Consider the following 12,729-nt stretch of genomic DNA (forward strand, 5'->3'; position numbering starts at 1 on the left):
CCCCCCCCCCCCAAAAAAAAGGCTAGACGAGTACAGATTGTCCTAGAGTGTCAACAAGGCTAGGCGAACACATTGTTCCAAGATTGGGCCAAGTGTGACCAGATTCTGGCTCTGATACCATATGAGAATATGTGAAACCCTGTTAGATTACTCTCCAAAAGCACCTTTTTGGAGAGAAGCGAGGTTTCGACAAATGTTGAGGTGAAAGAGACCAATTCTAGCCAAATCAGGACTCCAAAAAATGACTTGGAACACAAACAAGAAAAGGCAACAATTTACCCCCGGCGTGGTTTGAAAAAAAGTTTTTGACAACCCGCCAAATAAATGTCCATTAACCCTTTCAAGAATGGCAAAATAGGCAAGTGGTTCAGATACAATGTTTGATTACTAGTCAAATGTCCATAAAGCAAACCTCATTAAGTAACAGATACCATCAAGAATCTATAACTATGGTAGAATCCTACGTTATAAGACTACTCTCATCTTTCATTGGAAGATGGGAGTATCGACTGTCTCATCTTTCTATTTGGTAGAATCCTACGTTATAAGACTACTCTTTCGTTCTATTTGAAATCGAACACGTAATAGAGATGTTTTTGTGTGCAAACATAAGAAATGTAAATCACGTACCATAGTTTTGTTTCACCTTGGTGAATTTGTGAATGGCTTTTAGAATTAAACCATGCTTCTTATACTTCAATGGCCCCATATGTCTGCAATAAATAAGCAGGTCAAAGCTCAAGCAAATGAACAACAGCTAAAGTTACTACTTTGTAATAAGAAGGTCAATGGTTTGAGTCAGGGATACAGTCTCTTTGCTGAATGCAAGGAAAAGACTAAATACAAAGATTTCCCCCCTAAGCTTATGAGGGTGAGTTTCGTATGTGAACGGGACTGGACAGGATTGGTTGGGCAAAGAGTGAGGTACGCCTGTGAAAGAACTTTGAAAGGTTGTAAAGCTTTAATTTAACATGTGTAGTTTAGTAATTTACCAATCTTGTCTCGTCTCCCTGATTTATGTTCCATCTATTTTGGTGTGACAGAAAAGAATGCAATTTTGTAGCCTCAAAGATAGGAAGTGTTGATAGATAAATGAATATGTAGAATATTTGTTTATATTTGGTTTATATTTTCTTGTCCTTGTTTATATAGTTTAAGGTTTCGTTGTAATCTCTATATTGTTTTAGGTTTTGTTTATATTTTCTAGTTCCTCTCACCCATCTTTTTGTACAAGTTGCTTCTTCTTTTGTCTAAACTCACCTCATTTTTTGTTTGTCAGTTTCGGTCCAACGGGTTCAATACCATACCTGGGCCGAATTGTTCCAAGTCACTGCACGGGCGTAGAACGTCATGGACCACAATGATGATCCCAACTCAACCCCGCTTGACCCTAGTGTTTCAGCGACCAAATGGAAGCAATTGGATGCGATTATACTCTCCTGGATTTATGGCACCATATCTCAAGATCTTCTCCTCACTATCATTCAGACCGGTTCTACTGCTCGTGATGCTTGGTTGCGTGTCAAGAACCTTTTCCATGACGATAAAAGTGCAAGTGCAGCCGATCTTGAAAACTAATTCAACCACACTAACCTCGACAATTTTCCAAATGTCACGGCATACTGTCAGCCTCTAAAAATGCTTGTTGATCAACTACGAGATGTCGATGAAACGGTTAGTTATCAACGTTTGGTTCTACAACTAATTAATGGCCTTACCCCTGCCTTTGACACCGTTGGAAGTATCATCAGTCAAATGGCCCCTCTACCTACTTTCTTGACTGCTTGCAGCAATGCTTGTGCGTGAAGAGTCCCTCCGCAACCGCTCTTCTGATACCTCTGCATTAATTGTTCGCTCTTCTTCTGGTCAGAATGTTCCAGACACCACTGCTCCACCTGCTGCCTCATCTCCCTCAACCAACAACCACTACAATAACTCCAATGGCCGCAATAACAATCGACGGCGCAATAACCGCCCCAGCCGTGGCGAACAGCAACATCAGGTCGGTTCACACACCCAGCCACGTCCACCTACTACGCCATGGCCAGCACCATATTCCTATTACTGTTCGAGCCCGTGGGCTTGCTGGCCATTGGCCCTATGAAAACCCCTGGTCTTCTCGGGCCAGCCCCACGTGGCCCTTCATCTGCTGCCCAGGCCTATGCAACCCCCTCTATGGATACTTTTAACCAATTCGCGGAGCTCCCTCAAGCGTTCTCGACCATGAGCTTGCAGCATCCGGATGACTCTTGGTACATGGATACGGGCGCCTCTTCGCACATGACTGCTCATCCCGGTAATTTACATACCCTTTTTAATACTAGCACTACTTCTCATGTTTTAGTTGGAAATGGCTCTCACATTCCAGTGCAGGGATCCGGCATAGCAAAACTAACCCACAACCTTTCGCTAACCAATGTCCTCCTTACTCCCCATATTGTTAAAAATCTTGTGATTTGTTCGTAAATTTACTTGTGATAATAGTCTCAGTCGAATTTGACTCATCCGATAGCTCTGAGATGCAATAGCTCTGGAGATCTCTATCCGATAACCAAGCCTGTCAACCTCAAGTCTTCCAATCCGATCTCTCTCACTGTCGTCTCTCCACAATTATGGCATCATCGTCTCGGACATCAAGGCCATCATATTTTTTGTATGCTTAGAAGTAATAAATCCATAAACTCTCCTCGCTCTTCTCCTTGTAATAAGAAAACCATCTCCCATCTTTGTTTTTCTTGTGAAGTTGCCAAACATAAACTCTCCTCGCTCTTCTCCGTGTGTCTTTCTTGGATTTCCCCCAATCATCGTGGTTATGCTTGTCTTGACCTCCATACTAAGAAAGTCATTCTCTCCCGACACGTGACCTTTGATGAGCAAGTGTTTCCCTTTGCCAACATTGAATCTTATTTTAGGGTTTAGGGTTTATGATTTTCTTTGTTCGGCTCCCCTTTCCCCTCTCATACTCTAGCATCTCATGACGCCTGCTTCAACGCCCATCCCACAATCGACGTCTCACCTCCCACAACCTCCCACAACATCTCCCCAAGTGCCACTCCTCTCTTCCTTCCCACATTCTTTTGGCGTCGTCTACACACGTCGCCCATTGCAACAAACCATCCCTAACTACACTCACCCCATTCCAACACCTCCTACCTACTCAACCCCAACCTCGCCACTACATGGCCACTCGCTCACAAAACGGCATCCACAAGCCGAATGTTCCTTTTAGCCTACATGCCCAATCCCCTCACGTCTCTCTTTTGCCCAAATCCCATCACCTTGCTATGCAAGATCCTCACTAGAAAGCGGCAATGAATGAGGAGTATAGTGCTCTTATTAAAAGTGGCACATGGGAATTGGTGCCCCGCCTATCAGATGTTAACATTATTCAGTGTATGTGGCTCTTTAAGCACAAATTTAACTTAGATGGCTCTTTGCAACATCATAAGGCCCGATTAGTGGTTAATGGTCGTTCTCAGCGAGTGGGGTAGATTGTGACAAGACCTTTAGGCCAGTAGTCAAACCAGCTACAATTCAGACTGTGCTTAGTCTTTCTCTCTCACATTCTTGGCCTGTTCATCACCTTGATGTCAAGAATGCATTCTTACATGGGGATCTAAAGGAAACAGTTTACATGTTTCAACACCCAGGCTTTGTTGATCCTGTTAGAATATTTCCTATTTTATGTGGCCTTAGGACCATTTATGTTATAAATTGTGGGAAATAAAATATTTATGAYTTATACCCTTAATTATACCATCATGACATAATTAGTTACTTGATGGAAGTAACTGCCATATAAATAAGATGGTCAAAATTTGTTTCTCTTTAATGCTTTCATACGTGCAGGGGACATTTAAGGAGAGATCAAAAATTCTCTCTCCCAAAAACACCATAATCTTGTCCTCTTAATCTATCCATCAAGAAGAAGGCATAATAACGAGAACAAGAACTCGAAGTCGTATCGCAACAATGGTTTCTTCTTCGTCACTGAACAATCCTATCAAGATTGGCTTTCCAAGTAAGTTTTAAGTTTTACGTTTTCAATTGAGATCGTGCGATTAAATTCTGTTATGTGTTTAATTTGATTAACAGATCCATCAGCACCTTGCCACATATGTCGCCTCCGAAAGTCTCTATGGCCTCAAACAGGCCCTATGTGCTTGGTATCAACGTTTTGCTAGGTATCTCATTTAGCAAGGGTTTACTGCTAGCAAAAGCGATAATTTTTTATTTATATATAAGCGCGGGGGTGACACCGCCTTTCTTCTCCTCTATGTGGATGATATTGGTCTTACAGCCTCCTCCACCACTTTTCTGCGGCACATTATTTCTCTCTTGAGAAAAGAGTTTGCTGTCTAATTTGGGATCACTTAATTACTTCTTGGGTATCTTTGTTCGACATTCTCTTGGCACTATGTTTCTATCTCAAAAGAAATATGCCGAGGAAATTTTGGCCCGAGCTAACATGAGCACTCACAAGCACACTAGCACGTCTATCGACACTAAAACCAAACTTAGTGCTCTTAGGGATGATCCGGTTGCTGACCCTACCTTGTTCCGCAGTTTAGCCGGTGCCTTACAATATTTAACATTCACCTATTAGCTACACAGTGCAACAAATTTGTTTGTTTATGCATGCCCCACGTGAACCTCACTTCTTAACCATGAAACATATCTTATGTTACATCCGTAGGACTCTTGAGTATGTCTTGCACCTTCGTGCCTCCCCTACCACCGGCTTGATTGCCTACTCGAATTCTGATAGGGAAGGTTGCCTTGATACTCATCGCTCAACTTCAGGCTATTGCATTTTCTTGGGGGATAACTTGTTCTCCTGGTCTTCAAAGCGACACCCCACTCTTTCTCGCTCCAGTGTTGAGGCGGAATACCGTGGGGTTGCCAATGTCGTTGTTGAGACTTCTTGGATTCGAAATTTGTTACTTGAACTGCATTGTCTGCTTCGTCAAGCCACCATTGTCTATTATGATAATGTTAGTGCAGTTTACCTCTCCTCTAATCCCATTCAACATCAACACACCAAACATGTAGAAATGAATATTCACTTTGTTTGTGAAAGGTGGCTCTTGGCCAAGTTCAGGTCTTGCATGTTCCTACTAGCTTACAATATGCTGACATCTTCACCAAGGGTCTCCCTTCCTCTCTATTTTCGGAGTTTTGGTCCAGTCTCAACGTTCGCCCTTCTCCCGCTTCGACTGCGGGGGTGTGTTAATAAAATAAATAAACATGTAAAATATTTGTTTATATTTGGTTTATATTTTCCTTTCCTTGTTTATATAGTTTTAGGTTTTGTTATAATCTTTATATATATTCTCTTTTAGAATACATATCAAGGAGCACGTTCTCTAATTCACAGGAAAAACTATTTTTTTCTCCAGTCACTCGTACCAAACCCATCCGAGAAGCGGCACTAGGGTCACCCTCTTCTATACAAGTAGTTAGTTATTATGATGGTTCGTTCTGAAATAAATCATACACCCACCAGATTCCAGACTTTATCGTCACTGAAGCTACAGAAAATAGGAAAAAGTAGCTTACACCATCTCCGTGTATCGAATTCTCCATGCTGGAAAACCAAGATGGCATCTTGCTGGTCCATAGATTAATAAAAGATCAGGATCAGGCTCTACAGCGCCTAATAGTAAACCATGTTAATGCACAAGATGTCAGTGTATACATACTGCATGCAGAAACTGCCCAAACTGAAAATTCTCCAACAAGGAGATAGAAAGAGAAAAAAGCAAAGAAAACCATGACCTTTTTTTAGCAACTCATTTACCCCTTAAACAATTGAAGTGAACAAAAAAGCCGTTACCAGGAGATTTTGGCCCATTCAATCTCTTCCTGGTGACAAGGGAAGGCCTTTCCCTTAATGCATCTGCTGCTGATGGTTTTGTTGTTGCAGATTCCGTGGAATTTAAAAAAGGGTCTATTGCACCCTTCAATAGAAAAACAATATACTCAAAGGGGGTAATAGACCCATTTTCAAAGTTCACCGGTGTTTCTTGTTCACTTTCAATTGTTTAGGTGGTTGGTTTTTTTGAGGAGTGGGGGGATGAGCTGCTAGAGCAGTAGAGCAAAACTCCTAGCTTTCTTGGCTGTTTTCTTTATATTGAGAATAATAAGGGATGCACAAAAAAAAAGGAACAAACCAAGGGCCTTCAATGCATCGTTTAAGTAAGTTTCAGTGAAGAAAGGTTTTTCAGTATCTCCATCCAAGTAATACTTTTTGAAAAGTACATTTGCTGCTTTTGCAACTGCTTCTTTTCCATCAGAAATTGAAACAAATTCAAAATCCATTTGCTTTTTACTGTCAATGGGATCAGTTACTGAATCATCCTGCATTAATGGGCAAGAAAATACAGTTAGTAGTGATACATTATGCTCATAATAACAAGAAGATATCATAGAGCGCATAGGCCATACATTGTATAGTTTTGCTGAACTAAATCTCTCCACAATAACTTCCTTGGATTTTTTCAGCACTCCTACATTTGAAAGAGTGAAACTGTTAGCCACGCAATCATACATGCGAGTAGGTGCTGCAGATGTGATTTTATTCAATCAAAAAGTAGAAGAATAGCACCATTACAAACTCGTGATCTTATATGACAGTTTGCATATATTCTGGAGAAAGAAAATCAATGAAGTTATGCTCTACAGACCCATTTCCCTTTATACAATTGAATTGAACAAATAAGAATGAACCATTGAATTTTTAAATTTTGAAAATGGATCTTTTACATCGTGGAATCAAGAAAGTACCATGAACAAAGAGAAAATAAATTTAACTCAACTCAAGGAAGAAACACACCCCTCCCCTTCCCAAAGTTCACTGATATTTTTGTTTGTTGGAGTCAATTCTTCAAAAGAAAAATGGGTTGCTAGAGCAGAGTTCGTTTTCTTTGCTATTTTCTCCAACACAATACAAGTAAAGATTCCCAGAGAATAAGATCTTGTAAATGCACCCTTACCTTCCCTGTCATAAAGACAGACCTTTTTTATCCCAATGGCTGAAAGCCATTCCAAAAGTTCAATAACTTCTGAAGTCTGACGAGCCTCATCACTGTCTATGACAACTCCAAGATATTTGACCCGATCTAGATTTAGATGGTCATATGCTTTCAATAATCCATTTGTTATAAGGTAGCTTTCGACTGTAGAAAGGATCTCTCGGGCAATGTATAATACTCTAAGAATTAAGTGCAGAGCATGCCATAACAAAAGAAACACCCTGCTGTCATGCTGCATAATATTACGTTCACATGAGCAACTACATCAAGTATCGTGATACTGTAACACTTGCATTCCTACATTTCTCATCTTCATTTTCCTGGTCCATCTCCTTTCCTTGTCATCACGACTTTGGGACCCATAAATGAGCTAAAGGAATGGACCCTTAATAAAGAAAATTAACTTCCATAGAGAATACCCAACAAAACCAATTTCAAAAAGGAGAAAACATTATTACCGGGGTGATCCTGCCAAAAGTCTCTTGGAAATTCCTTGCCACATCCATAGTCTACACAAATAAATAAATAAAGATGAAAATATACCAACTCCCCTTCCAACAGTCTTCCAGGATATGTCATCTAAAGTGTTAGGACAAATTTCTCATGAGGTTCAGCCACATCAATGCCCCACAGATGCACATATAACAACTATTAGACAGCCTACAAATCATCCACCAAGGAAGGCAGTGGAAATCTGTAGGAACATGCAAAGGTGTTCAAAATGTTTTAGCATTTCCTTGTACCTCATAGTATCAACTAAAGAAATAGCGTACTCACTACACTTGTGGAGTGTATGATGTTTCATACGATGAACCACAAAGGATCCTAGGTTCTAGGATATTTCATGGAGATGGTGACTCATCTAAATAGGTGGAGTCTCCCTCGTTAGTCAAGATTTAAATCAATCCAAAAAAAGTTCTAAAATAATACGAAAAACCTTCTTCTACAAATGTTTCTGTTTTTATTCCTCCATCCAAGTCCCTTATTGAGCATTCTGGTCTGACCTAGCACTCACAAGGCACGCAAGTGCTAAGGCCGCAAAGTTGGTTAAGGCATCAACAATAACCCCATAATCAAGCTCTAAGAAAAACAAAAAATTAAAGAAAATTTTGCAATTTCATCACTATTTACCAGTATGTAGTTTGAACTTAAAGAACCCTTTAAGAGTTCAAAATTTCTGATCATTTATTCACCAACAATTAAGCTACAAAAGGTTCTCCAGTTGGTAACAAACAGAAAAACCTTCAAATTTTCTTACACGATCAAATAAAAAACATAAGAGGGACATTAGATACTTACCGGTTGAAGACAGGTACAGAAAAAATAAGCAAATTATTTGAGACAGCCTTTCTCGTCACTTGTAACGATAACATACAAAGACCTAATTCTCACTTGCTTCGACCAAACATTTCAACAAATCAAAAGCTAAAACTTTAAAATCATGAAATTCTAATCGGTTCGTAGATGATGATAACGATCATGACAAGAGATTCGAGTACTAAATCCCATGAGTGAACAATTAACGATAACAAAAAACACATTTTATCCACATCAAATACTCGTAATCAGTCTCAAACAACAATACATTCATATCATACCATCAAATTAAGTGAAAAACAAAACCATAATCGTTCAGAAAGTTAAAGGAGAATTAAGGTTATACATACGGAATCTTGGCTCTCTTCAGTTGCACCTCCGAATGTAAGCTAGAACTAGGCCCCTCGCCTCGATCTGGAGATGGAGAAATTGAAGCAAAGAGGACGGCGTATAAATGGGCGGAGGTGTGAAGAATGTGTGATGACCACAAGGGTAGTTTCGACCTTTCACCTGCCATACCCGCCAAAAAAAATCTAGTTTGTTACAAGTTTTATTTTAATTAAAATACATTTTACAAAATAATAACACGTTTTAATACTAAAAATAAAATATTAAAATTAAATAATTTCAAACAAAATATTAAACCCGTACAAAGAGTGTGGTAATAACAAATCATTGAATGCGTAAAGGACTTGGTTCGGCACGTAACGGGGCCCGGTGATTTTTGGTTTTTGGTGAATAATAAAATGAAAAAGACAGTTGTATTTTATATTTGAAAATAGTAGTTGTATTTTATATTTGAAACAGAGATAAAACAATATCACTGATGTTGGATGATACTTTCTTTATTGATTTTTGATTTATAGAAATTGTATAGAATGGAATGGTATATACTCAGTATTTAGGAACATGTCCACTATTAAGGGTTATTTATTAATGTGACGTTTGGTTCGTAAAACGTTTTTGCAGGGACGGACCCAGATCTACTATCATAATGTATTTATCATTGGAGGCTCGTAATTAAATGCACTCCTTATTAAAAATCTACTGCCACCAGGTATTTGTCATTGTAGACTCGTAATTGAATATGTTCCTTATAAATAACTTCACATGGAACATCTATGCATGTTAGGGACTGTTTGGCAGTTGTTGAATTAAGGATGGTGATTTGCCCCGACTCGGTGGGAAACCCGGTTCACCCGACCCGAACGGGGACGAGGATTCCCTGCTAAAACGGGTCCCGGGACCGGGGGATGTTACTCAAACCGGGGCCGGGGATCCCCGGTAGAATCAAACCAAAGAATATTATTTTCGGGCTTTGACCGGGTTTTGACTGGGGATTGCTAAAGATTTGACTGGGGACGGGGACGAGGTCGGGATCCCCGGTAGAATCAAACCAAAGAATATTATTTTCGGGCTTTGACCGGGTTTTGACTGGGGATTGCTAAAGATTTGACCGGGGACGGGATAATAATTCCCGTACCCGCCGGGGACCGGGGGACGTTACTACAAACCGGGTACCGGGTCAGTGATTACAAAACCTGCCCCATCCCCGCTCCGTTGACATGCCTATGTTGAATGGTTTGGTGCTGAATGATTAAGTGGTCCAGAATGATTAAGAGACTCTCATGATATAGTGCAAAATAAAATATAATTGTTTGGTTATTGTTTACGATGAAACTTGGGTGTTGAATGATTAAGCAAGACACATGATACAAAACCATTCAGAGGGTTTTAGAACTATGAATACACAATTTTATTTTATTTTTTGTCAAACAAGATTCACCTCTTAACGATTATGATATTGTATTTTAATTGAACTATTAAAAGATAAACAAACAACTTCTAAGTCATATTAATTCATACAATATTTGGTAGCATTATTGCATCAATTAATTGGAAGCATCTCGACAGGCCCACAACCAACGGTTGATGAGCCACCCAAAATTTAGGGATCTGCTTGCCACACACTCGACGCTGATAACTCTGGTGGCCCCCACTTCTGTCTAGCAAGTCAAGGATAAGATAAAAGCCTAGGCAGGATCACCAAGAAAGCATTTATTGATTGATATAACGTTCTCTCCACTTTAAATAAGTGTTCATATTTCTATTTTAGTTTGTTACATAATAAATGTCCACGTTTATAAATAAGTGCATGTTTTCTCATTCCACTCTTGATTATGAGATGAAGAAATCAGTTACTCACTTTATTATTAAGGGCATATGTATCGTTTGGTTCATGAAGTGTAATACTTCATCCGTCTCAAAATAAATGTCCACAGTGAAAAATACATTGTTTTAGAAATATGAGATTATTATATATATTTTTAATTAACAAAATAACAAATTTACTCTTAATTATTGAGATATAACAAATTTATCTCATAATCAAGGGTAACATAGTAAAGTAGACAATTACTTTTTGAAAATAGAACTAAAATAATAATATTTAAACATTTATTTTGGGACGTTTGTGTTAGTCCCGAAGGGAAAGGCAATAAACAGAAAGTAATTGTAGAAGGGGGGGTTGAATACAATTACACAAAAATTTTCAACTTTTTAATTCTTATTGATTTATATCAAGAATTAATACACATAGAAATACAAAAGATTGTTGCGGAAGATAGGAAAGGAAAACATAACCTAAACAATCTTACAAAGAGAATAACTTTCAAGAACAACACAGAGAGTTCTTGAAAGGAAATGAAGAACACTAAGAATTTATTCGCACACAAGAGAGCAAGGGAGTAGAAGGAAATAGCCGATTGCTTTGAGAGTGCACTGAGTAATCTTTCAAAAGCCAAGTGTGTGCATGGGAAATGCACACTGCCTTTTTATACCACCTTCAGCATTTAAAGCATGGGGACACTTGTCACTTGAGGATAAGAAGGCAGGGGTTGACCTGACCAATGTTGATATCTCATTTTCATCGTACACTGCATGCATACAACACAGTTCATGCAGAGACAAACCTTGCAGAGATATGGTCAGTCTGTAGGAAGATCTCCTTTGGATGGATATGAATGAAGCTTCAAGCAGCTACACACAAGTCTTCGGTCCATGGAGATTTTCAATCTTCGGTCCATGATCTTCAATCTTGAGTCCATGAAGATTTTCAATCTTGAGTCCATGAAGATTTTCAATCTTCGGTCTATGAAGATCTTCCTTCAATCGGCTTGTAGCTTCAAAATATTTTCAATATGCATTTCAGCTACTTCGGAGTCTTGGTGTGTATATTAGACAGTTGATCCACAACACCGCATCGGTGACCTTCTGTCTTCACATCGGCTAGTCTTCGATTTTGCCAATGGTTTTAAGTATGTACCAAGACACCAACTTACAAAGAACCAATAACTACTAAGTGTTGCTAAGGTAGATGAATAGATCAGTGGGTCATCACCAAATCAATAGGTGACCCAACAGTTTGTCAAATACTTACTGATGTATGATAGTGATCAATAATCTTATTCAGTAAGAAGCATAACAAGGACCGTGAATCTTAGCCGGTAAGTGTAAGAGAAAACTCTTACACAATAAATTTTACCCGATAAAAAACGTTTACTAACAATCCATTTTGATGACCAATGATGTTACATGATAAAGTAAATGATGATGATGACTCTTGTCACTATATACTTGACCAGTAAACATTTAGTAAACAACCCATAAATATCGTTGTTGCAATTTTATTAACCAACATGATATATATAAACATCTGTTATGAGATCAACTTCATAAATATAAGGAGTCATAAAAATGTACCAAATTTATAAAAATATTGAAAAAATAAATATTTTAGAGAGGGGTTATTATCATAAATAACTACTAGAAGCGTACTCGCGCAATGCAACGAGATACATCGTGATTTTAATATTTTATTTTATTATTTATCTCAGTCGATGTTATAATATGACTTTATGTGATTTTGAGAAAGCGATGATGTKTTTATTTTTGAATAAAATATATGTTTGAAAATATCATAAAATTTTGACAAAAATATATCGATATTAGTATCAAATTAACTATTCGAAATTCCTCATTTTTTTGTGTAATTTTTTAATTCAATTTTTTTATAATTTAATTTATGTACAATAACGAAGTAATTTATATTTGGTTTAATAATATAATTTTTTTAAAGATAATAATTATTTATTTTTTTGAAACTCGATAATTATTCTAATTATATTTTAAAATGAGATGTTCATTCTCTATTTGATAATGTTTATCCATAGTTATTTATACGAATTCAAACATCGAGCTTTAATAAGTTGTACTTATGCATTATTATTTGTAATCTTGAATTTTACGTAATATGCATCAATATACAGTACTTTATGCATAACAAAAATATATCGATATTCGTATCAAATTAACTATT

General features: G+C 37.9%; 1 protein-coding gene across 3 annotated transcripts in view; it reads right to left on the bottom strand.

Moving 5' to 3' along the window:
• LOC112500785 (dehydrodolichyl diphosphate synthase complex subunit nus1-like) overlaps nt 1-8,839 on the bottom strand; it is a 9,283-nt gene extending 444 nt beyond the window's left edge. Inside the window, exons 1-7 of one of the 3 annotated variants that reach the window (XM_025104365.1) lie at nt 8,698-8,839; nt 7,493-7,543; nt 6,996-7,266; nt 6,448-6,509; nt 6,174-6,360; nt 5,560-5,656; nt 631-713 (exon numbers count right to left, since the gene is read on the bottom strand). In XM_025104365.1, coding sequence (XP_024960133.1) covers nt 631-713; nt 5,560-5,656; nt 6,174-6,360; nt 6,448-6,509; nt 6,996-7,266; nt 7,493-7,540 — 748 coding nt within the window. In that variant the 5' untranslated portion in view covers nt 7,541-7,543; nt 8,698-8,839. The remainder of the gene's footprint in view (nt 1-630; nt 714-5,559; nt 5,657-6,173; nt 6,361-6,447; nt 6,510-6,995; nt 7,267-7,492; nt 7,544-8,697) is intronic. The other 2 variants (XM_025104366.1, XM_025104364.1) reach the window with 2 other exon arrangements.
• Nucleotides 8,840-12,729: the final 3,890 nt, after the last annotated feature.

Source organism: Cynara cardunculus (assembly GCF_001531365.2).
Source record: "Cynara cardunculus var. scolymus isolate 2C chromosome LG 17, CcrdV1, whole genome shotgun sequence".
In the NCBI taxonomy this organism is placed as follows: domain Eukaryota; kingdom Viridiplantae; phylum Streptophyta; class Magnoliopsida; order Asterales; family Asteraceae; genus Cynara; species Cynara cardunculus.